Source organism: Coregonus clupeaformis, unplaced genomic scaffold, assembly GCF_020615455.1.
Source record: "Coregonus clupeaformis isolate EN_2021a unplaced genomic scaffold, ASM2061545v1 scaf0021, whole genome shotgun sequence".
NCBI lineage: Eukaryota > Metazoa > Chordata > Actinopteri > Salmoniformes > Salmonidae > Coregonus > Coregonus clupeaformis.
Genome location: NW_025533476.1, coordinates 719,083 through 746,194, shown reverse-complemented (window position 1 = coordinate 746,194; position 27,112 = coordinate 719,083). Strand labels below are relative to the sequence as shown.

Below are 27,112 nucleotides of genomic sequence, written 5' to 3'. Positions count from 1 at the left end.
ATCACGTGTAATGTGTTTGGTGCCTTTTGAAATCGAAACCCCCCAATTATGTTACCTCTTGTTTCGCTAGTTGTGCTTTCACATATGATGCTTTGTGACCCTGCTCTGCCAAATAGTTTACTAATGTGGGGAGGTCTCGCATATGAGTTTATTCATCTTTTGACGCCAATAACAAATCATCTACGTATTGTGCCGACACAGAACCCTGAAATGTACACCCTTTTAGCGATTGTTTCAATGTGGCGTGATACAAAGTTGGAATTTTTTTAAACACCATTGGTGCCCTCGCTGACGTGTACTGCTCCCCCTGGCTACAAAACCTGAACCAGTGTCATGACTCTTCAGCCACCGATACTGACAAATACAATTTTCATGTCAAGCATACTGTACCATTCTGAGTCTGAGGGAATAGATGCCAACAGGTCTGCCAATTCCGTTACCACTGGTGTGATTTTCACTGCATGTTTGTTTATGCCGTGAAAATCCACAGTAATATTCCATTTTAGTCCCCTTTTCACTGGGAATAAAGGTCTGTTGCATCTAGCTGGTCCGCGTACCACTATGCCTCGTTCAAGTAAAATTGGAAGATCCTCCACCACCGATTTCTCAGCCTCCGGTTTAATAGGGCATTGCTTCATTGGTGGTGGCGGCTCTCCCTCCACCACAACAGGCTTGCATCCTTTAATCAGACCACAATCAAATGCGTTTTTTGCCCATAATGGATGATCCTGAAACAACAATTGCTTGGCTTTCGCCGTTCTTATTGCCAATTTTAATTTGTTACCTTTTCGAATCCACTCCCCTGGCATCTCACAAAGATTATCCAACCCAAAGACATAGGTAATAGCTGTATCACCTTAGATTCTGCCCATTACCCCGCTAAATGTGAGACTTTTTCCCGTTGCAAATTTAGCCAATTTCTCATCGTAAGGAATCAGTGATATTTGAGTGCCGGTATCTATTAGAAAGTTGTGTGAGACGTGGACTCCTACGTCCCCCTTCACATAGAAACCGTAAACTTTATGAACCACTATTGATCGAACTGAGGCCATACGCCGCTATGTGAAAGTTTCCTACCCTGTTGCTTTCAAGAGTGTTTGCTGCTGTTCTTTTGTCAAAGATGCAAATGCTTGCATCACAGCATTCCCTCCAATGGCAGCGGGTGCATTAGGCTCCAGTACTACCCTACACTCCCTTTTCCAATGACCAACAGCTCCACACCTAAAACAGGGCTCTGATGCCTTGTGCCTTGGGACTGATTCACTGCCCTTTCCTCCCTGTTTCTTTGTCTTACCTTGGCCATTGACACTACTGTTAGTGACTTTCACTGTGGCGTTATTAACCACTCGCACGGCTGCGAAGTGAGCAGAATTAGATTCCACGCTCAATGCCGCATGTACTACTTCATCCCAGTTAGAATGTTGGTCCACTACCCCCGCAATAGCCATTTTGATAACAGGTTTCGATCCTGCCATCAAAGCAGACATACAAATTCCTGCATTTTGATCAATCCCCCATTGTCAGATTAGTACGTAACGCATCATCCATCCGATCCACATGATTGCGTATTCCTTCTTTCGGACCCTGAGTACAGTTACTAATTTTACTTGCATCCGGTCTAAACAATATATTCCCAACTGTAGTTAAGAATCCCTCAATTTCGTCATTTGCTGTCGCTGGGTCACATGCTTTGCGTCCGGAGGACCAAGCTGAAGTTCGATATCCCTGTGCGAGTGTTAGCAACATGGCCCTTGGCAAAAGCGTGCGTACAATATGATCGTAATCACCCGCATGGAACCCCAATGCTCAGTGGCTGATGGTCATGCTGAATTTGGATCCGTACTTGGGGATGCGCGTCATCAGGAATAGGGTTGTCCTCCCCTAGTACTATTTGTCCCCGATAATATGTAACCGGGGTTGCGTGTGTTTGTACTGGGCGCACATCTCTATGATTACCTTGATCATGCTGATCCACTATCCAGTCCGGGACTACTATATCGGGACTCTTAATGTCCCTGTCCTCTGCCTCTCGCAACCCATAATGCTATTTTTCCTCTTTAAGAGAGGGGTATAATGCTGGCCCACCAGATGTGACCTGTTTCACCTTATAGCATGGGGTGAAAGGCGGAGGAGTGGCAATTGCATATACTCCTCCACATGTGTTTTGATACTGTTGAATCGCAACCCTAAGTTTAATTTGTTTTTGTCTATCCTCAAGGGCTGCCTCTAATTCCTGGTTTAGGTTTTGACTCTTTTGTAGCGCAATAGCCAATTCCTGCTTCTGTTCATCTAATCTATGTGCATGCCCTTCGGATATGCCTAGTTTTTTTTTTTCGTCGCCTCATTGTCTACTGCCTGCTCCATTTTACCTCACAGGTCTCTGTTTTTCTATTTTTCCAGTTTTATCCGTTGCTGATAAAATGCCGTGGTTAGGATGCCTGTGTATTGTGGTCTGGACCGTTCTCTGATTTCAGTGTTCCACACTACGATTGCATCCATACATTCTTGGCTGGTTTTAAACTTTCCATCTACGGAGTAATGTGTACCAATTTAGTCCAATTTGGCTAATTTTCCCCACCATTTATTTGGTTCTTGGTGCTGTTCATATGCCTTTTTTAGTGCTTCTAATGGTTTGGTAACATTTTCCCCTTCTACCCCTCCCACTCCGGGAGTCTCCTGGCCTCTACAAGCCATATTAGTTATTATTGACTCGGTGTCACCCCCCAACGGCGTTAAGTAGTAACAGCTTAGGCTATCAATCATTTGGTTACTACTCCATACACCTTTTGGTGCTGGATGATACTGTTGTCTGTCAATTCACCTAATCTGTCACGTTTCCCCGCCCCAATAGGGCATAAAACAATCTCTCTTTATTGCTACTACACACAAATAATTTACAAACTTTCATACACACACACACACACCCTTTGGCTTCACGGCCACTGTGGCTGGGACTTTATTCCCTCTTACAGATCTCGCAGGGGAATCCTGGTGATTCCTGCCGACAACGCCAACTATTCATTTTTCACTCTGTTTGTCAGAACCTAACGGACAACTAGTCAAAGCTCAAACACAGTTGATTCACCCACTCGGTCAAACAGCTGAAAAGACAGACATGTTTACACAAGCACATACATTTATACCTTCCTCCTATGCTGAATCTCCTCCTTGAACATCTGGACAGCCAATACATCTCTGCTAGACAGGACTTTAGTGATGCCTGTTCTTTCTCACTTCTTCTGACCTGACCTCTGCCCAAATTCCTCCCTCCTCCCTAACTCACGGCTGTCCTACCTTATCTGTTGACTGGAACCAGACCGTTGTCGTCCTCCCCTCTATAGGATACATAAGATTTAACAAAAACATGTTCTGACAAAATGTCAACTTTCTGCATTCCCCTTTCTCACTCAGTAGATGTCCAATACTATCAGTTCAAATATGGTAACATGAATAAGGATAGTTCGTTTAGAAGTTAGTTCCCAACACTATATAGTGAAGTATGTGCATAGTTAGGGTTGCAGAGGGAGAGAATGTTACTGGTAAATGTCTAAATTGACTAGTAAACTACCATATTGTTGGAAACTTTAAAGGATTTTAGGTAACATTCATAACATGTAAAATAATAAAATGTTTGAATATGAACAATAGAATGACAAAGCTGTAATAAATATACACTGCTCAAAAAAATAAAGGGAACACTTAAACAACACATGTAACTCCAAGTCAATCACACTTCTGTGAAATCAAACTGTCCACTTAGGAAGCAACACTGATTGACAATAAATGTCACATGCTGTTGTGCAAATGGAATAGACAACAGGTGGAAATTATAGGCAATTAGCAAGACACCCCCAATAAAGAAGTGGTTCTGCAGGTGGTGACCACAGACCACTTCTCAGTTCCTATGCTTCCTGGCTGATGTTTTGGTCACTTTTGAATGCTGGTGGTGCTTTCACTCTAGTGGTAGCATGAGACGGAGTCTACAACCCACACAAGTGGCTCAGGTAGTGCAGCTCATCCAGGATGGCAAATCAATGTGAGCTGTGGCAAGAAGGTTTGCTGTGTCTGTCAGTGTAGTGTCCAGAGCATGGAGGCGCTACCAGGAGACAGGCCAGTACATCAGGAGACGTGGAGGAGGCCGTAGGAGGGCAACAACCCAGCAGCAGGACCGCTACCTCCGCCTTTGTGCAAGGAGGAGCAGGAGGAGCACTGCCAGAGCCCTGCAAAATGACATCCAGCAGGCCACAAATGTGCATGTGTCTGCTCAAACGGTCAAACAGACTCCATGAGGGTGGTATGAGGGCCCGACGTCCACAGGTGGGGGTTGTGCTTACAGCCCAACACCGTGCAGGACATTTGGCATTTGCCAGAGAACACCAAGATTGGCAAATTCGCCACTGGCGCCCTGTGCTCTTCACAGATGAAAGCAGGTTCACACTGATCACATGTAACAGACGTGACAGAGTCTGGAGACACCGTGGAGAACGTTCTGCTGCCTGCAACATCCTCCAGCATGACCGGTTTGGCGGTGGGTCAGTTATGGTGTGGGGTGGCATTTCTTTGGGGGGCCGCACAGCCCTCCATGTGCTCGCCAGAGGTAGCCTGACTGCCATTAGGTACCGAGATTAGATCCTCAGACCCCTTGTGAGACCATATGCTGGTGCGGTTGGCCCTGGGTTCTTCCTAATGCAAGACAATGCTAGACCTCATGTGGCTGGAGTGTGTCAGCAGTTCCTGCAAGAGGAAGGCATTGATGCTATGGACTGGCCCGCCCGTTCCCCAGACCTGAATCCAATTGAGCACATCTGGGACATCATGTCTCACTCCATCCACCAACGCCACGTTGCACCACAGACTGTCCAGGAGTTGGCGGATGCTTTAGTCCAGGTCTGGGAGGAGATCCCTCAGGAGACCATCCGCCACCTCATCAGGAGCATGCCCAGGCGTCGTAGGGAGGTCATACAGGCATGTGGAGGCCACACACACTACTGAGCCTCATTTTGACTTGTTTTAAGGACATTACATCACAGTTGGATCAGCCTGTAGTGTGGTTTTCCACTTTAATTTTGAGGGTGACTCCAAATCCAGACCTCCATGGGTTGATACATTTGATTTCCATTGATCATTTTTGTGTGATTTTGTTGTCAGCACATTCAACTATGTAAAGAAAAAAGTATTTAATAAGATTCTTTCATTCATTCAGATCTAGGATGTGTTGTTTAAGTGTTCCCTTAATTTTTTTGAGCAGTGTATAACCCGTCAACTAAGTGAATACCATTGGTGTTTTAATTTGAGGGTTTCAGCGTGGAATATTATTATGTTTTACACCCTTTCTTCATTTTATTATGCCAATATGTCTTTGTTTTAAATGTTTTGGGGACAAACTGGTGAGTTGTTAAATAAAGTCAATTGTTGGAAGGGTTGTAGAGTTTATTTACTGTTGATTTAGATGCTTAAATGTTTTTATTAGGCTATCTTCTCTTGAACCATATGGTCTATCCACTAGAAAATCATGGAAATATGGACACAGATAAATCAAGTATAAATTACCAAAGTTTCCATAGATTGCAGAAAATTACCAGTTTATTACAAAAAGTATGGAAATTTCCAGTAACGTTGGTAAATTATCGGTCGTTTTGCAACTCTATGCATAGTGTACATTAGTGTCTACGGTCCAATATTGTATGTGTAGTATAATATAATACTTTATTTATGATGTATTTTTATTTCAATATCACATGTTATCATTGTAATGGGCTTGGAGGACGTCATCCAAACAAACGCGCGCAAACACAGTATGTGTGCAGTGGAGAATAGATACTGATAGGGAGAAAGCAAGAAGACAGTGCCTGTGATTTGCCATAGAGGATGTATCCCAAATGGTACTCTATTCCCTTTATAGTGCACTTTTTTGAGCAGAGCCCTATGTACCCTTGTCAAAAGAAGTGCACTATATTGGGAATATGGTGTTCTTTGGGACGCAACCAGAGCGTCAGGAGATCACAAGTTTAATGAAGGCCCTCCCTCTACATCAGAGACAGTCATCCATGTGAACACGCATGTTCCAGCGGTTAACTTGTCTTAACCCCTTAACCTCTGTGATTTACCTCTGAACCTTGATTTATACTTCAACTCTCAAACTCTCTCTTCTCTCCCATGCCCCATCTGACCCAAAGTTAGCCAGAGGTAGGGACTATATAATAATAATAATAATATGCCATTTAGCAGACGCTTTTATCCAAAGCGACTAACAGTATATGATATGATTTCAATTCAAGTATGACACTCTATAACTCCCAGCGCCCACACATTGGGTTGATGTATGTGAATTACAATTTGAATTGTTACTGGGGGCATTTTCAGTGTCGTTGAGGTGTTGAATTAGACATTTCTCATGAACTGAAAGGGAATTTTCAATTCACTGTCCAATTCAAGTCCTGATTGGGCTAGAATTATTTTAAAGATGGCAGAATCTGCTATTCGAACTGCCTACCCTGAAAATGACTTGCCCACCCACCCTTATGGTATGACTACTTAGCTGAATTACGATTCTCCACCCTTCTCCCTGATGTGTTCACTCCACTCATGGATTTCAATTGGTGTAAACTTAAGCTAGAGGGAGTTTCCACCCTATATCTTACACTATTCCATTCCTTTGAAATCCATGCGGGGGACTGAACAAGTGTGTTATGTTCATTATGGCACACCGTAAAACAAAAACAATAATACCTCTATTTACCTCAGTTTCTGACAATGTTCTTACGTTTGGTGCTTCTGTAACCCTTGTGTACTACTCTTTCAGGATGGCCTGTCCAAGTCAGACATGGAGAAGCTCACCTTCTACGCGGTTTCAGCCCCGGAGAAGTTGGACAGGATCGGGGCCTACCTGGCGGAGCGACTGAGCCGAGACGTGGTCCGCCATCGCTACGGGTGAGTGACCATTGACCTTCAAACAACCCCTACCCCAATAAACTAATCAACTGTCTCCGTCAAATAAGAATTATTTTCATTTACAGTAAGCATATTGTGTATTTCAAAAATGTTACATCAACAAATAACCTTCAATTCATTACAATTTAATCTGTCTTATCAAAATTAAGAGAACCAATAAATACATTCACTCAATATAAATATTTTTTTTCAAATTATCTTTCTAAAAACAATGGTATATTGCCACATCCAGTAATCTGTATTCTTTTACATCTTTTTTTTTTTTATGGAAAAAATGATGTGGCAACCCCACTGCAATTCGACCCCGACTTTGACCCCACTGTGTTGTGTAATCATTAAGATACATACATACTTCTATTTCGAAAGTCGCTTTGAGACTCTGGGTTTTTTAAAGGTTCCCCTATAGTCATTCTAAGCCATTTCTCTCCTATGATTTAATGTGTTGCGAAATGCCTTGTGGAAAGTAATAAATATTTATTGAGGACTAAAATTAGATTACGGGAATTTGCAAAAAAAAGTGTGGCAGCACTGAATCAATACAGTGAATATAATGACAGAAATTGCATTGAATTTGGTGCGATTTACCCCTGAAGCTGAAAAGCAGAGAGAGAGACACACGTAGACCAAGAAGGTGTTGTTTCAAATAGCACTCTATTCCCTATAAAGTGCACTGCTTTTGCTATGCGCAACTAACTTGGCATTGTAGTATGCGTGACTAACTGCTTGTCATTGCCCAATACTGCCCATCTAATGTGTTCACTGTCCAAGGGTTGCCAACTCCATTCGTTGGGCAGATTCTTTGATTTCGCTGTACCACCCACAGACCATTTGAATGCCAATGAATAGATACTAGAGTAATACTGCATGTGTTAAGTTGTGTACATGACGGTGGCTTAGTTGCTAGCTGTTCATCTTATTCTTTTGGCACAATATCCTGATTTTGTTTTTGAACAATATCTTGCATTTTCGGCACAATGTCTTGAATATTTTTTGGCACTTTTTATCTTGACTTTTCAGCACAATATCTTGAATTATTGGCCTAATATTCATTCATTTTATGTACAGTCGCTAGTGAAAGTTTTCACATTTTGTTGCGTTAAAAATGTAATCTAAAAAGGGATTTTATTTCCTTCTACCTGCTCCACATTTTCAAAGTATATATATATATATTTTTAAATACATTTACAGTGGGGAAAAAAGTATTTAGTCAGCCACCAATTGTGCAAGTTCTCCCACTTAAAAAAATGAGAGAGGCCTGTAATTTTCATCATAGGTACACGTCAACTATGACAGACAAATAGAGAAAAAAAAATCCAGAAAATAACATTGTAGGATTTTTAATGAATTTATTTGCTAATTATGGTGGAAAATAAGTATTTGTTCACCTACAAACAAGCAAGATTTCTGGCTCTCACAGACCTGTAACTTCTTCTTTAAGAGGCTCCTCTGTCCTCCACTCTTTACCTGTATTAATGGCACCTGTTTGAACTTGTTATCAGTATAAAAGACACCTGTCCACAACCTCACAGTCACACTCCAAACTCCACTATGGCCAAGACCAAAGAGCTGTCAAAGGACACCAGAAACAAAATTATAGACCTGCACCAGGCTGGGAAGACTGAATCTGCAATAGTTAAGCAGCTTGGTTTGAAGAAATCAACTGTGGGAGCAATTATTAGGAAATGGAAGACATACAAGACCACTGATAATCTCCCTCGATCTGGGGCTCCACGCAAGAGCTCACCCCGTGGGGTCAAAATGATCACAAGAACGGTGAGCAAAAATCCCAGAACCACACGGGGGGACCTAGTGAATGACCTGCAGAGAGCTGGGACCAAGTAACAAAGCCTACCATCAGTAACACACTACACTGCCAGGGACACAAATCCTGCAGTGCCAGACGTGTCCCCCTGCTTAAGCCAGTACATGTCCAGGTCCGTCTGAAGTTTGCTAGAGTGCATTTGGATGATCCAGAAGAGGATTGGGAGAATGTCATATGGTCAGATGAAACCAAAATAGAACTTTTTGGTAAAAACTCAACTCGTCGTGTTTGGAGGACAAAGAATGCCGAGTTGCATCCAAAGAACACCATACCTACTGTGAAGCATGGGGGTGGAAACATCATGCTTTGGGGCTGTTTTTCTGCAAAGGGACCAGGACGACTGATCTGTTTAAAGGAAAGAATGAATGGGGCCATGTGTCGTGAGATTTTGAGTGAAAACCTCCTTCCATCAGCAAGGGCATTGAAGATGAAATGTGGCTGGGTCTTTCAGCATGACAATGATCCCAAACACACCGCCCGGGCAACGAAGGAGTGGCTTCATAAGAAGCATAGCCAGTCTCCATATCTCAACCCTATAGAAAATCTTTGGAGGGAGTTGAAAGTCAGTGTTGCCCAGCGACAGCCCCAAAACATCACTGCTCTAAAGGAGATCTGCATGGAGGAATGGGCTAAAATACCAGCAACAGTGTGTGAAAACCTTATGAAGACTTACAGAAAACGTTTGACCTGTGTCATTGTCAACAAAGGGTATATAACAAAGTATTGAGAAACTTTTGTTATTGACCAAATACTTATTTTCCACCATAATTTGCAAATAAATTCATTAAAAATCCTACAATGTGATTTTCTGAATTTTTTTTCTTCTCATTTTGTCTGTCATAGTTGACGTGTACCTATGATGAAAATTACATGCCTCTCTCATCTTTTTAAGTGGGAGAACTTGCACAATTGGTGGCTGACTAAATACTTTTTTTCCCCCACTGTATATATACAGTGGCTTTGGAAAATATTCAGACCCCTTGACTTTTTCCACATTTTGTTAGGTTACAGCCTTATTCTAAAATTGTTTAAATTGTTTTATTTCCTCATCTACACACCATACCTCATAATGACAAAGCAAAAACTGGTTTGTAGAAATTTCTGCTGATAATAAAAATAAAAAATAAACGAAATATTACATTTACATAAGTATTCAGACCCTTTACTCAGTACTTTGTTGAAACACCTTTGGCAGCGATTACAGCCTCGAGTCTTCTTGGGTATGATGCTACAAGTTTGGCACACCTGTATTTGGGGATTTTCTCCCATTCTTCTCTGCAGATTCTCTCAAAATCTGTCAGGTTGGATGGGGAGCGTCGGTCCACAGCTATTTCCAGGTCTCTCCAGAGATGTTTGATCGTGTTCAAGTCTGGGCTCTGGCTGGGCCACTCAAGGACATTCAGAGACTTGTCCCGAAGCCACTCCTGCGTTGTTTTTGCTGTGTGCTTAGTGTCGTTGTCCTGTTGGAAGGTGAACCTTCGCCCCAGTCTGAGGTCCTGAGCACTCTGGAGCAGGTTTACATCAAGGATCTCTGTACTTTGCTCCATTCATCTTTCCCTCGATCCTGACTCGTCTCCCAGTCCCTGCCACTGAAAAACATCCCCACACCACCATGCTTCACCGTAGGGATGGGGCCAGGTTTCCTTCAGACGTGACGCTTGGCATTCAGGCCAACAAGTTCAATCTTGATTTCATCAGCAGAGAATCTTGTTTCTCATGGTCTGAGAGTCCTTCAGACCATGCCTTTTGGCAAACTCCAAGCGGACGGTCATGTGGCTTTTACTGAGGAGTGGTTTCTGTCTGGCCACTCTACCATAAAGGCCTGATTGGTGGAGGGCTGCAAAGATGGTTGTCCTTCTGGAAAGTTCTCCCATCTCCACAGAGGCACTCTAGAGCACTTTCAGACTGATCATTGGGTTTTTGGTCACCTCCCTGACCAAGACCCTTCTCTCCCGATTGCTCAGTTTGGCCGGGCGGCCAGCTCAAGGAAGAGTCTTGGTGGTTCCAAACTTCTTCCATTTAAGAATGATGGAGGCCACTGTGTTCTTGGGGACCTTCAATGCTGCAGACATTTTTTGGTACAGTGGTTCTTCTTTTAAAAGTTGTGTCATACTGCAGCACAGCTTTGCGGGGTGTGGCAGAATTCTATGGCACGTTATTTAACTGTTAGCCATTGTTGCCATTAATTGTATTTAATGTTAGTTTGACCACCAGAGGGCATCTTTGAGAAGCTATGTTATTTAAATGACATGGAGCTGTAGGCCTAAGAGTCCTGTTTACTGTAGCTGTTTTAGCGTAACTTACTTATTGTCATAAAGGCCTACTTTATAGGCCTACATAAAGCATACAGGTCAGCCATGTCTTTAAATACAGTGAAGCATTTTAGTTATAAAACGAAATAACAAATGACGCCTTGAATAATTAAACAATGAATAAACCGCAACATGTCGGCTAAAGCGATTGAATTCATGAATGCATTTGACTGTTTTTAATATTGGCTGTTCAAGAGTAACTTTTTTTTCGTTAGAACAGACTACATGGGATTTATTATAATTTGTTTTGAAATTATTATAGTATTTCTTTGGTCAACATTTACAGTATTTGTTGTGCTGTTTATACTGTTAGAAATGTAGCTTAATTAAATTGATTTAATATTATGGTGTTTCTATTCCAAGAAAATGAAAATGCATTTTACAGTAGCCTATGTAGGCCTCAGGGTTTCCGTTAGGAACATATGGCGCTGTACAACGTGACCGGTCAGGAGTAGGCCTAGGCTACTAAACGACTGCGAGTGAAGAGCAAAATAATCCTAACATTTCCACAGCCTAATTGTAGGCTAACCAATACCCAATCGGAGATTCAGTGAAAAAATAAATGTTATTGATTTATCAAGACCAGTCCCCATGCTTGTCTCAGAGCAGCGCGAAACGGTGCTGAAATCGTTGACCACACGCGGGTAGGCTATTGCTTCAAAACAATTGGATGACTTTGGGTGTTTCAGTAAGCAACAATTGGTTGCCTTCATTAGCCTACTTTATTCCAATATTTCTGTCATTTAGTGATATTTATTCCCACAGTAATTCGTTATGGATCCATCCAGATGTGGTTAGAAAACAGTGCATGTGGTGGGCTATGCAACGAGATGGGAGAAGTGACCGGCCTCGCAAGCATCCATTAATACATGTAAAGTCCCTAAACTTGGCAAGAGTCTATTGTCCTGCTGATAGCCCATCAAGGATGGATGGCTTGTTTTGTATTCTTAAAATAACTCCAGCACAGAGAAGAGAAAGGAGACTTGAATAATTTAAACAATTAATAAACTAAAGTGATTGAATTCACGAATGCATTTGACAGTTTTTTAATATTGGCTGTTAAGCAAACACACAGCATCTACCGTGGTAGAAATATGTTATTGAATTTGATACATGTTTTAAACAATTATTTCAAAATGCATATGTTTATTAGGCTACTGTGCAGTGTCTTTTTAAATACAATGCTTCTCCTACCCTCCTCTCCTACCCTCCTTGATCTCCTTCTTGGCAAGAGTCTATTGTCCTGCTAATAGCCCATCATGGGTGGATGGCTTCTTGTATTCCAATGTATTGAATTAATATATTAATTACAGTAATTTACCATTCTCATTCTCGGAGTGGAAACGTTGTTTGCTGAGTTCACAAAAAAATACAAACACAGCATCTACATTGGTACAAATCTATTATTGAATTCGATTTTTAAAAAATAAAATGTTTTAAGATGTATGTTTATTAGGCTACTGTGCAGTCTGACAAAAACCTACAAGACAGTTAGATGTTTACTGTAGCCTACATAGTAAAGTGCCTAATTCCTTACATACGGGAGAGCATGCCATGTCCAGACTTTCTCGGTGACCTCAAGTACTCATTAACTCTGTCTTTAATGCTTTTTCCGGTTGCATCACTCATGAACAGAAACTTCTGAGACACAGTATTAATGATGAACACTCAGACGTTCACTGGTAAGCCACATTTGCCTCGGGATCCATCCCAGTTGGTATTCTGTGTCCACTCGTGGTATCTCTCTTCGGTTTCACATCCTTGGAATAGCAGAACCGCATAACGGTCCGGATGGCCCATGCTGTGCCTGGTGAGCAGTTCGTCAAGTTGCAACAAATACATTAATCATCTCAGCAAGGTTTTACCCGTGGTCGTGGAGCTGGGGGGGAAGTGCAACTAAAATCTCTATTCACAATGAGAGGAATTATGGTGTGCTATTTTTCTCTTAAGAGAATTAACATTACAGTAACACCAACTGGTTGGCTAATCACACAATTTTACAAAAGGGTAAGAGAACTGGTGAAGGAAGTTACCCCTCTACATACACATTTCTTGTATTTACATATAACAATAGCAACAGGAATATAATAAAAGTGGAATAAGTGTTTGTTCTGACTTACATTTAGTCAAAAACGCACAAATATCCCTGCAAATGAAAACGGTCTGGAATCTCTAAATAAGAATACTGGCAGATCAATAAAATGTCCTTCTAGATCTAATTAAATTGAGAGGATTAATTGATATCTAAGGGGCTTTTATACAATTATAATGCAGGGTTAATAATACATTATATTTATAGGGGTTGATGCATTTTTCATTAGGGCAAATCAGGTCTGTGATATTGAGTTAAACATAAAACTTTAGAATACTTAAGTATCGAATACATTGCAAGTTTGCCGGTTTTTAGCAATTAGGCTACACTTTACAATAGGACTCAACTCTGACTGACCGCAGCGTCTATCGGTAGTCTAAACTGTGGCACAAATTGGGGGATTTTTCACACCTGGCCGAGCTATTAGACTATCTTTTTGTAAATTAATGGAGGTGTGAATGTGTTCAACCTTTTTTCCCTCCCTATCCTCGCTGGACTCTTTCATTCAGTTTCTTCTTCACATCAGAAACTCACTTTATATAGAGGGGCTATCACCCTTTCACACTGTGGTAAATAAAGCCAGTTTGTTATTTAGAATAATTTTTAGAGGGAGAGAAACCAAAAGTCCACCGTGCCTATTTTTCTAAAATCGTCAGTCCATGTCAAGTGTAATTGCGCCATTGTATTTAACCAAGTTCTCTCTCAACTCCAGGACCTCCCCCAGCAATTTCTTTTTTTGCCTGATGCAGTACTCTAGTGCCAGATAAGAGACTCTCGAACTGAAACATTCACACCTCCATTAATTTACGAAGAAATAGTCAATTTGTGCCACAGTTTAGACTACCGACAGCGCAGCATTCTACTCCCCCTTGTGATAGTATGGTGCAATGACAGAATGACGCAATTTGTCACTATCTACCACAAACGGTTGCGGCATATGCTCAAAACTTTTAAAATAAGAACCACTGTACCCTTACCCAGATCTGTGCCTCGACACAATCCAGTCCAACACAGGCACACCTCATTCTACTGAATTAGGTACTGATTAGGTGATCACCTGAACCAAATCTTATTTAACGAGGAAAATAATAAAAACCACTGCTGTGGTCATCACTATCCTCTTGCAATAGGACCAGCTGGATGGCAAAAACAGTGCTAATAGTACCTCAAAAGTAATATTAATCAAAAAAGAACGATTGACCATGCCAAACGAGTTGAAAAGGAACGTTTTGAGTGAGGAAAAGAAGGGTTCAATTATGGCTTTACTGGCAGAGGGATACAGTGAGCATCAGGTTGCTTCCATCCTTAAAATTTCCAATTTCCAACAGTCCAATTTTCAGCTTTGCCCAACACCTGGTTGTGTAATGGTTAAACGGAGACCTGGAGAGGCCTACAAGCCACAGTGTCGCGCACCCACTGTGAAATTTGGTGGAGGATCGGTGATGATCTGGGGGTGCTTCAGCAAGGTTGGAATCGGGCAGATTTGTCTTTGTGAAGGACTCATAAATCAAGCCACGTACAAGGTTGTCCTGGATGAAAACTTGCTTCCTTTTGCTCTGACATTGTTCCCCAACTCTGAAGATTGGTTTTTCCAGCAGGACAATGTGCCATGCCACACAGCCAGGTCAATCAAGGTGTGGCTGGAGGACCACCAGATCAAGACCCTGTCATGGCCAGCCCAATCTCCAGACCTGAACCCCATTGAAAACTTCTGGAATGTGATCAAGAGGAAGATGGCTGGTCACAAGCCATCAAACAAAGCCGAGCTGCTTGAATATTTGTGCCAGGAGTGGCATAAAGTCACCCAACATCAATGTAAAAGACTGGTGGAGAGCATGCCAAGACGCATGAAAGCTGTGATTGAAAATCAGGGTTAATCCACCAAATATTGATTTCTGAACTCTTACGAAGTTGATGAACATTAACTTCTTTTCTTTGCATTATTCGAGGTCTGACAACACTGCATTTTTTTGGTTATTTTGACCAGTTGTCATTTTCTGCAAATAAATGCTCTAAATGACTATTTTTATTTGGAATTTGGGAGAAATGTCAGTAGTTTATAGAATAAAACAAAAATGTTATTTTTACCTTAAACACATATCTATAAATAGTAAAACCAGAGAAACTGATACTTTTGCAGTGGTCTCTTATTTTTTTCCACAGCTGTATATACAGTTGAAGTCGGAAGTTTACATACACTTAGGTTGGAGTCATTAAAACTTGTTTTTCAACCACTCCACAAATTTCCTGTTAACAAACTATAGTTTTGGCAAGTCGGTTAGGACATCTGCTTTGTGCATGACACAAGTAATTTTTCCAACTATTGTTAACAGACAGATTAGTTCACTTACAGTGGGGGAAAAAAGTATTTAGTCAGCCACCAATTATGCAAGTTCTCCCACTTAAAAAGATGAGAAAGGCCTGTAATTTTCATCATAGGTACACGTCAACTATGACAGACAAAATGAGGGAAAAAAATCCAGAGGATCACATTGTAGGATTTATTATGAATTTATTTGCAAATTGTGGTGGAAAGTATTTGGTCAATAACAAAAGTTTCTCAATACTTTGTTATATACCCTTTGTTGTCAATGACACAGGTCAAAAGTTTTCTGTAAGTCTTCACAAGGTTTTCACACACTGTTGCTGGTATTTTGGCCCATTCCTCCATGCAGATCTCCTCTAGAGCAGTGATGTTTTGGGGCTGTCGCTGGGCAACATGGACTTTCAACTCCCTCCAAAGATTTTATATGGGGTTGAGATCTGGAGACTGGCTAGGCCACTCCAGGACCTTGAAATGCTTCTTACGAAGCCACTCCTTCGTTGCCCGGGCGGTGTGTTTGGGATCATTGTCATGCTGAAAGACCCAGCCACGTTTCATCTTCCATGCCCTTGCTGATGGAAGGAGGTTTTCACTCAAAATCTCATGATACATGGCCCCATTCATTCTTTCCTTTACACAGATCAGTCGTCCTGGTCCCTTTGTAGAAAAACAGCCCCAAAGCATGATGTTTCCACCCCCATGCTTCACAGTAGGTATGGTGTTCTTTGGATGCAACTCAGCATTCTTTGTCCTCCAAACACGACGAGTTGAGTTTTTACCAAAAAGTTCTATTTTGGTTTCATCTGACCATATGACATTCTCCCAATCCTCTTCTGGATCATCCAAATGCACTCTAGCAAACTTCAGACGGGCCTGGACATGTACTGGCTTAAGCAGGGGGACACGTCTGGCACTGCAGGATTTGAGTCCCTGGCGTCGTAGTGTGGTACTGATGGTAGGCTTTGTTACTTTGGTCCCAGCTCTCTGCAGGTCATTCACTAGGTCCCCCCGTGTGGTTCTGGGATTTTTGCTCACCGTTCTTGTGATCATTTTGACCCCACGGGGTGAGATCTTGCATGGAGCCCCAGATCGAGGGAGATTATCAGTGGTCTTGTATGTCTTCCATTTCCTAATAATTGCTCCCACAGTTGATTTCTTCAAACCAAGCTGCTTACCTATTGCAGATTCAGTCTTCCCAGCCTGGTGCAGGTCTACAGTTTTGTTTCTGGTGTCCTTTGACAGCTCTTTGGTCTTGGCCATAGTGGAGTTTGGAGTGTGACTGTTTGAGGTTGTGGACAGGTGTCTTTTATACTGATAACAAGTTCAAACAGGTGCCATTAATACAGGTAACGAGTGGAGGACAGAGGAGCCTCTTAAAGAAGAAGTTACAGGTCTGTGAGAGCCAGAAATCTTGCTTGTTTGTAGGTGACCAAATACTTATTTTCCACCATAATTTGCAAATAAATTCATTAAAAATTCTACAATGTGATTTTCTGGATTTTTTTCTCTCAATTTGTCTGTCATAGTTGACGTGTACCTATGATGAAAATTACAGGCTTCTCTCGTCTTTTTAAGAGGGAGAACTTGCACAATTGGTGGCTGACTAAATACTTTTTTTCCCCACTGTATAATTCACTGTATCACAATTCCAGTGGGTCAGAAGTTTACATACACTAAGTTGACTGTGCCTTTAAACAGCTTGAAACATTTCAGAAAATGTCATGGGTTTAGAAGCTTCTGATAGGCTAATTGACATAATTTGAGTCAATTGGAGGTGTACCTGTGGATGTATTTCAAGGCCTACCTTCAAACTCAGTGCCTCTGCTTGACATCATGGGAAAATCAAAAGAAATCAGCCAAGACCCCAGAAAAAAATATGTAGACCTCCACAAGTCTGGTTCATCCTTGTGAGCAATTTCCAAACACCTGAAGGTACCACGTTCATCTGTACAAACAATAGTACGCACCATGGGACCACGCAGTCGTCATACCGTGGTTCTCTGTAGCTCAATTGGTAGAGCATGGCGCTTGTAACGCCAGGGTAGGTCGCTTTGGATAAAAGCAACTGCTAAATGACTTATTATTATTATTACTATACCACTCAGGAAGAAGATGCGTTTTGTCTCCTAGAGATGAACATACGTTGGTGCGAAAAGTGCAAATCAATCCCAGAACAACAGCAAAGGACCTTGTGAAGATGCTGGAGGAAACAGGTACAAAATTATCTATATCCACAGTAAAACAAGTCCTATATCGACATAACCTAAAAGGCATCTCAGCAAGGAAAAAGTCACTGCTCCAAAACCGTCATAAAAAAGCCAGACTACGGTTTGCAACTGCACATGGGGACAAAGATCGTACTTTTTGGAGAATTGTCCTCTGGTCTGATTAAACAAAAATAGAACTGTTTGTCCATAATGACCATCGTTATGTTTGGAGGAAAAAGGGGGTGCTTGCAAGCTGAAGAACACCATCCCAACCGTGAAGCACGGGGGTGGCAGCGTCATGCGGTGGGGGTGCTTTGCTGCAGAAGGGACTGGTGCACTTCACAAAATAGATGGCATCATGAGGAAGGAAAATTATGTGGATATATTGAAGCAACATCTCAAGACATCAGTCAGGAAGTTAAAGCTTGGTCGAAACGTTTGACCCACGTGAAACAATTTAAAGGCAATGCTACCAAATACTAATTGATTGTATGTAAACATATGACCCACTGGGAATGTGATGAAATAAATAAATGCTGAAATCATTCTCTCTACTATTATTCTGACATTTCACATTCTTAAAATAAAGTGGTGATCCTAACTGACCTAAGAAAGGGAATTTTTACTAGGATTAAATGTCAGGAATTTGAAAAGCTGAGTTTAAATGTATTTGGGTAAGGTGTATGTAAACTTCCGACTTCAACTGTGTGTGTTTATGTACAGTGGGGAAAAACAGTATTTAGTCAGCCACCAATTGTGCAAGTTCTCCCACTTAAATAGATGAGAGAGGCCTGTAATTTTCATCATAGGTACACGTCAACTATGACAGACAAAATGAGAAAATAAAATCCAGAACATCACATTGTAGGATTTGTAATGAATTTATTAGCAAATTATGATGGAAAATAAGTATTTGGTCAATAACAAAAGTTTCTCAATACTTTGTTATATACCCTTTGTTGGCAATGACACAGGTCAAACGTTTTCTGTAAGTCTTCACAATGTTTTCACACACTGTTGCTGGTGTTTTGGCCCATTCCTCCATGCAGATCTCCTCTAGAGCAGTGATGTTTTGGGGCTGTCGCTGGGCAACACGGACTTTCAACTCCCTCCAAAGATTTTCTATGGGGTTGAGATCTGGAGACTGGCTAGGCCACTCCAGGACCTTGAAATGCTTCTTACGAAGCCACTCCTTTGTTGCCCGGGCGGTGTGTTTGGGATCATTGTCATGCTGAAAGACCCAGCCATGTTTCATCGTCAATGCCCTTGCTGATGGAAGGAGGTTTTCACTCAAAATCTCATGATACATGGCCCCATTCATTATTTCCTTTACACGGATCAGTCGTCCTGGTCCCTTTGCAGAAAAACAGCCCCAAAGCATGATGTTTCCACCCCCATGCTTCACAGTAGGTATGGTGTTCTTTGGATGCAACTCAGCATTCTTTGTCCTCCAAACACGACGAGTTGAGTTTTTACCAAAAAGTTCTATTTTGGTTTCATCTGACCAGATGACATTCTACCAATCCTCTTCTGGATCATCCAAATGCACTCTAGCAAACTTCAGACAGGCCTGGACATGTACTGGCTTAAGCAGGGGGACACGTCTGGCACTGCAGGATTTGAGTCCCTGGCGGCGTAGTGTGTTACTGATGGTAGGTTTTGTTACTTTGGTCCCAGCTCTCTGCAGGTCATTCACTAGGTCCCCCCGTGTGGTTCTGGGATTTTTGCTCACCGTTCTTGTGATCATTTTGACCCCACGGGGTGAGATCTTGCGTGGAGTCCCAGATCGAGGGAGATTATCAGTGGTCTTGTATGTCTTCCATTTCCTAATAATTGCTCCCACAGTTGATTTCTTCAAACCAAGCTGCTTACCTATTGCAGATTGTCTTCCCAGCCTGGTGCAGGTCTACAATTTTGTTTCTGGTGTCCTTTGACAGCTCTTTGGTCTTGGCCATAGTGGAGTTTGGAGTGTGACTGTTTGAGGTTGTGGACAGGTGTCTTTTATAATGATAACAAGTTCAAACAGGTGCCATTAATACAGGTAACGAGTGGAGGACAGAGGAGCCTCTTAAAGAAGAAGTTACAGGTCTGTGAGAGCCAGACATCTTGCTTGTTTGTAGGTGACCAAATACTTATTTTCCACCATAATTTGCAAATAAATTCATAACAAATCCTACAATGTGATTATCAGGAACATTTTTTTCTCATTTTGTCTGTCATAGTTGACGTGTACCTATGATGAAAAGTACAGGCCTCTCTCATCTTTTTAAGTGGGAGAACTTGCACAATTGGTGGCTGACTAAATACTTTTTTCCCCCACTGTGTGTGTGTGTGTGTGTGTGTGTGTGTGTGTATATGTATGTATATATATATATATATATATATATATTATATATATTATATATATATATATTAGTACCAGTCAAAAGTTTGTACACACCTACTCATTCAAGGGTTTTTCTTTATTTTTACTATTTTTTATATTGTAGAATAATAGTGAAGAAATAACACATGGAATCATGTAGTAACCAAAAAAGTATTAAACAAATCAAATCAAAATATATTTTATATTTGAGATTCATCTAATAGCCATCCTTTGCCTTGATGACAGCTTTGCACACTCTTGGCATTCTCTCAACCAGCTTGATGAGGTAGTCACCTGGAATGCATTTAAATTAACAGGTGTGCCGCCTTAAAAAGTAAAAGTTAACTTGTTGAATTTATTTCCTACATAAGGGATGCAGATGGCATTTGCCGTATGATCGATGAGACATTTCTTACTGAAAATGGACGGCACCTAACTAGACGTCTGTGGGCGTGCCAAAAACAGGCTGACGGCCACGGGTAGAGCGCCAAGGTTCGTTCTTCCGGGAAGTCACGAAATAAAGTTTCCAGGACACTCGGTTTCCGAGAGATAATACATATTTTTTTATTTTTTTATGCTTTACTGGACAATTCCACAGGGTGTCGACCCACTGTATATGGCAAATGGACATTTCATCACCAAATGGACATGGCCTTTTCTCGTAAACGGAACAGACTTCAAAGACAACTCGGTGAGCAGAGGGGTGGCCAGATGTACATTTAGCCTGGAAACAAGATGGCGTCGAGGCCATGCTCTTTGAGTTAATGCACATTTTCTAGGATTAAAGGTCAAAAACGGTAATACAGCACTAATTTGACCGCTGCACATCAAAGTACATAAACCTACGGTGTAAGGAAAAATAGAACCAGCCATTTATCAATCGTAGTTTACGAGAAATCGTACAATGTCATCTTCGTGATGCAAAAAAAAATATTTTTCTTTTTTTGTAGAAAAAAGTTAAAGATCCAGTTGAGCCGTGTTAAGGCGAATCCGTTAAGGCAGGTTTCGGAGCTGATTTTGTGATTTTCTGTATGAAGTTTGTCCATCTTCAATAAGTTAGGTGCAAATAGACAGACTCACACAGCCTTGTGTACTTCAAGTATTCTATTGAGACCCAAAGAACCACCCCATTAGCCCAGGACACAGAGACAGCACCCATGGAGACATGCTCTAGCCTGACAAGTGCTCACATTGCCCATCAGTCCTCCGAGAGAAACTCACACACATAGCCAAGATGGAGTGACACAATGTGTGGCTTACAGACACAAGGAGCCTGCCATAGATACCGGCATTCGTACCATCAAAGAACCGTCAGACCTAGAGCTCTGAAACTTTATTATCCTGTTCTATAGCTTAAGTCGGTACTGCACGGTGAGTTATGTGGCTCTAGGAGGTTCTCCGGCCGAGAAACAGCCTCGTCCATGTGCAATATATTCAATAAATTTTTAACATCACGAAAATGACGACATTTAGAAAAGTCCCAGAATCACAAGACTGGGTGCATTGAAACCGCCTCTGCCCATAGAAACGGACCCTACACGTTTCTGTCCGATAGCTCGTTCAGGGACCCCGTAGCAACCCCTGAAAAAAGTACATTTTCAGAACTAATAAAGGTCGCTGCTCGGGCTCCGAATGACCTATCAAGCCAAGATTTGAGTTCACCGCAGCTAGGCCTACACATAATGTCAGAACTGGACCCGCAGCTGGAATGTAACTGTGTTTTAAGTTTTTTTTAAATGGTTTTAACAGAAGGCGCTATGAATTTTTGGCAGACTGGGAATGTGATGAAAGAAATAAAAGCTGAAATAAAATATTATCTCTACTATTATTCTGACATTTCACATTCTTAAAATAAAGTGGTGATCCTAACTAACCTAGGATTAAATGTCAGGAATTGTGAAAAACTGAGTTTAAATGTATTTGGCTAAGGTCTATGTAAACTTCCGACTTCAACTGTACATATGCCATTTGGACATTTCATTTCCCATTTGGACATGGTTCTGTGACTTTTGGGTTCGGAACCCGACTTCCTATGATTATCAACTCAGCAAAAAAAGAAACGTCCTCTTACTGTCAACTGCGTTTATTTTCAGCAAACTTAACATGTGTTAATATTTGTATGAACATAACACGATTCAACAACTGAGCCATAAACTGAACAAGTTCCACAAACATGTGACTAACAGAAATTGAATAATGTGTCCCTGAACAAAGGGGGGGGTCAAAATCAAAAGTAACAGTCAGTATCTGGTGTGGCCAACAGCTGCATTAAGTACTGCAGTGCATCACCTCCTCATGGACTGCACCAGATTTGCCAGTTCTTGCTGTGAGATGTTACCCCACTCTTCCACCAAGGCACCTGCAAGTTCCCAGACATTTCTGGGGGGAATGGCCCTAGCTCTCACCCTCCGATCCGACAGGTCCCAGACTCTCCGCTGGCCATGGCAGAACACTGACATTCCTGTATTGCATGAAATCATGCACAGAACGAGCAGTATGGCTGGTGGCATTATCATGCTGGAGGGTTATGTCAGGATGAGCCTGCAGGAAGGGTACCATATGAGGGAGGAGGATGTCTTCCTGTAACGCTCAGCGTTGAGATTGCCTGCAATGACAACAAGCTCAGTCCGATGATGCTGTGACACACCGCCCCAGACCATGACGGACCCTCCACCTCCAAATCGCTCCCGCTCCAGAGTACAGTCCTCGGTGTAACGCTTATTCCATCGACGATAAAAGCAAATCCGACCATCACCCCTGGTGAGACAAAACCGTGACTCGTCAGTGAAGAGCACTTTTTGCCAGTCCTGTCTGGTCCAGCAATGGTGGGTTTGTGCCCATAGGCGACATTGTTGCCGGTAATGTCTGGTGAGGACCTACCTTACAACAGGCCTACAATCCCTCAGTCTAGCCTCTCTCAGCCTATTGCGGACAGTCCAAGAACTGATGGAGGAATTTTGCGTTCCAGGCAGTTGTTGTTGCCATCCTGTACCTGTCCCACAGGTGTGATGTTCGGATGTACCGATCCTGTGCAGGTGTTGTTACATGTGGTCTGCCACTGCGAGGACGATCAGCTGTCCGTTCTGTCTCCCTGTAGCGCTGTCTTAGGCGTCTCACAGTACGGACATTGCAATTTATTGCCCTGGCCACATCTGCAGACCTCATGCCTCCTTGCAGCATGCCTAAGGCACGTTCACGCAGATGAGCAGGGACCCTGGGCATCTTTCTTTTGGTGTTTTTCAGTCAGTAGAAATGCCTCTTTAGTGTCCTAAGTTTTCATAACTGTGACCTTAATTGCCTACCGTCTGTAACCTGTTAGTGTCTTAACGACCGTTCCAGAGGTTCATGTTCATTAATTGTTTATGGTTCATTGAACAAGCATGGGAAACAGTGTTTAAACCCTGTACAATGAAGATTTGTGAAGTTATTTGGATTTTTACAAATTATCTTTGAAAGACAGGGTCCTGAAAAGGGGACGTTTCTTTTTTTAAATTAGTTTAAATGGAAAATTGACACTTTGCCCATTTGGAGTATAATATGTGACAAGTTGACATTTTGACCATTTGCAGTATAATATGCCTGATATGGATATAACATAGGCCGTATGGACAAACTCACATAGAATAAAACAAATCTATATCCATACGGTTCCTTCTTAATGTGTTTGAGCAGGTCAGTTGTGTTGTGACAAGGTAGGGGGGGTGTACAGAAGATAGCCCTATTTGGTAGAAGACCAAGTCCATATTACTCCTTGTTCACCCATGACTGCATGGCCAGGCACGACTCCAACACCGTCATTAAGGTTGCCGACGACACAACAGTGGTAGGCCTGATCACCGACAACGATGAGACGGCCTATATTTAGGATGTCAGAGACCTGGCCAAGTGGTGCCAGGAAAGAACCTCTCCCTCAACGTAATCAAGACAAAGGAGATGATTGTGGACTACAGGGGGAAAAAAAGAGGACTGAGCACGCCCCCATTCTCATCGACGGGGCTGTAGTGGAACAGGTTGAGAGCTTCAAGTTCCTTGGTGTCCACATCACCAACAAACTATCATGGTCCAAACACACCAAGACAGTCGTGAAGAGGGCACGACAAAGCCTATTCCCCCTCAAGAGACTGAAAAGATTTGGCATGGGTCCTCAGATTCTCAAAAAGTTCTACAGCTGCACCATCGAGAGCATCCTGACTGGTTGCATCACCGCCTGGTATGGCAACTGCTCGGCCTCCGACCGCAAGGCACTACAGAGGGTAGTGCGTACGGCCCAGTACATCACTGGGGCCAAGCTTCCTGCCATCCAGGACCTCTATACCAGGCGGTATCAGTGGAAGGCCCTAAAAATTATCAAAGACTCCAGCCATCCTAGTCATAGACTGCTCTCTCTGCTACAGCTCGGGAAGCAATACCGGAGCGCCAAGTCTAGGTCCAAAAGGCTTCTTAACAGCTTCAACCCCCAAGCCATAAGACTCGTGAACAGCTAATCATGGCTACCCGGACTATTTGCATTGCCTGTTGTATTCAGCGCATGTGGCAAATAACATTTGATTGGTCCCAGAAACCGATGTGTTGGGCCAGAGAGAATACTCGTGGGTAATGCGGCGTTTAGAAAATTCAACATTGGCTTTGATACTCTGATTGGTTAGAGATTATCCAATCGCTGATTACTTAATTTTGTACAACAACTCTCATTTTCACGTTACCACAGACGACTTCAACTATGGCAGTCTCAGACTGAAATGTACTGAACATAATGAATATTCTGTTGACCCATGCAGGTATGTGGTCATCGCAATGGAGGCTCTGGACCAGCTCCTGATGGCCTGTCACTCCCAGAGCATCAAGCCCTTTGTGGAGAGCTTCCTCCATATGGTGGCCAAGCTGCTGGAGTCCCGGGAGCCAGACCTGCAGGTCCTGGGGACCAACTCGGTAAGTAACACCCCATGGTCCTCTGTGGCTCAGCTGCTAGACCATGGCACTTGCCACGTAAGGATCGTGGGTTTGATTCCTGCTGGGACCACCCATACGGAAATGTATGCACATATGACTGTAACTCGATTATAGAAATACAGTGCCTTCAAAAAGTATTTACACCTCTTGACCTTTTCCACATTTAGTTGTTACAAAGTGAGATTAAAATGGATTTACAGGAGGGTGATACTCAGTGATGTGTTGTTTTGGATTTGCCCCAAACAAAATGCTTTGTTTTCAGGACATAACGTTAATTTCTTTGGCACATTTTTTGTAGTTTTACTTTAGTGCCTTGTTGCAAACAGGATGCATATTTTGGAATATTTTTTATTCTTTACAGGCTTCCTTTATACTCTGTCATTTAGTATTGTGAAGTAACTACAATGTTGTTGATCCATCCTCAGTTTTCTCCTATCACAGCCATTAAACTCCAACTGTTTTAAAGTCACCTGATTGTTTTCCTTCCTCTCCGGCAACTGAGTTAGGAAGGACACTTGTCTTTGTTATGACTGGGTGTATTGATACACCATCCAAAGTGTAATTAATAACTTCATCATGCTCAAACGGATATTCAATGAATGCTTTTTTACATTTTTACCCATCTACCAATAGGTGCCCTTCTTTGCGAGGCATAGGAAAACCTCCCTGGTCTTTGTGGTTGTATCTGTTGTAAATTCACTGCTTGACTGAGGGACCTTACAGATAATTGTATGTGTGGGGTACATAACAAAATGAGGTAGTCAGTTTTGGGAATCATGTTAAACACTTTTAACTCCATTCAATTCATGTGACTTGTTAAGCAGATTTTTACTCCTGAACTTATTTAGGCTTGCCATAACAAAGGGGTTTAATACTTATTGACTCAAGACATTTCAGCTTTTCTTTTTTAACTAATTTGTAAAAACTCCTAAAAACATAATTCCACGTTGACATTTTTGGGTATTGGGTATAGGCCAGTGACACAATTTCCAAAATGTGGAAAAAGTGAAGGGGTGTGAATACTTTCTGGAATGCAAAATAAACTGCCATATGGATTGAAATTGAATGATGTGTCATTTCATTCAAATGCTGAATTAAATCTAGCATTCAAAGTAAGTGTGTAGGACCAGGGTTGAAAGACTATGTTCGAACGAAATGTTCAACCAGGCAAAGGATAGATACAGTGAGGGAAAAAAGTATTTGATCCCCTGCTGATTTTGTATGTTTGCCCACTGACAACGACATGATCAGTCTATAATTTTAATGGTAGGTTTATTTGAACAGTGAGAGACAGAATAACAACAAAAAAATCCAGAAAAACGCATGTCAAAAATGTTATAAATTGATTTGCATTTTAATGAGGGAAATAAGTATTTGACTCCTCTGCTAAATATGACTTAGTACTTGGTGGCAAAACCCTTGTTGGCAATCACAGAGGTCAGACGTTTCTTGTAGTTGGCCACCAGGTTTGCACACATCTCAGGAGGGATTTTGTCCCACTCCTCTTTGCAGATCTTCTCCAAGTCATTAAGGTTTCGAGCCTGACGTTTGGCAACTCAAACCTTCAGCTCCCTCCACAGATTTTCTATGGGATTAAGGTCTGGAGACTGGCTAGGCTTCTTCTTGAGCCACTCCTTTGTTGCCTTGGGTCATTGTCATGCTGGATTACCTACCCACGATCCATTTTCAATGCCCTGGCTGAGGGAAGGAGGTTCTCACCCAAGATTTGACGGTACATGGCCCGTCCATCATCCCTTTGATGTGGTGAAGTTGTCCTGTCCCCTTAGCAGAAAAACACCTCCAAAGCATAATGTTTCCACCTCCATGTTTGACGGTGGGGATGGTGTTCTTGGGGTCATAGGCAGCATTCCTCCTCCTCCAAACACGGTGAGTTGAGTTGATGCCAAAGAGCTTGATTTTGGTCTCATCTGACCACATCACTTTCACCCAGTTCTCCTCTGAATCATTCAGATGTTCATTGGCAAATTTCAGACGGGCCTGTATATGTGCTTTCTTGAGCAGGGGGACCTTGCGGGCGCTGCAGGATTTCAGTCCTTCACGGCGTAGTGTGTTACCAATTGTTTTCTTGG

The 27,112-nt window shown here is 42.1% G+C and overlaps 1 protein-coding gene across 2 annotated transcripts in view; it reads left to right on the top strand.

The window, feature by feature from the left end:
* The window catches only part of efr3a (EFR3 homolog A (S. cerevisiae)), a 289,424-nt gene that overhangs the window by 84,674 nt on the left and 177,638 nt on the right, over positions 1-27,112 (top strand). For both annotated transcript variants that reach the window (XM_041841458.2, XM_041841456.2), the window contains exons 4-5: positions 6,803-6,930; positions 24,851-25,001. In XM_041841458.2, coding sequence (XP_041697392.1) covers positions 6,803-6,930; positions 24,851-25,001 — 279 coding nt within the window. The remainder of the gene's footprint in view (positions 1-6,802; positions 6,931-24,850; positions 25,002-27,112) is intronic.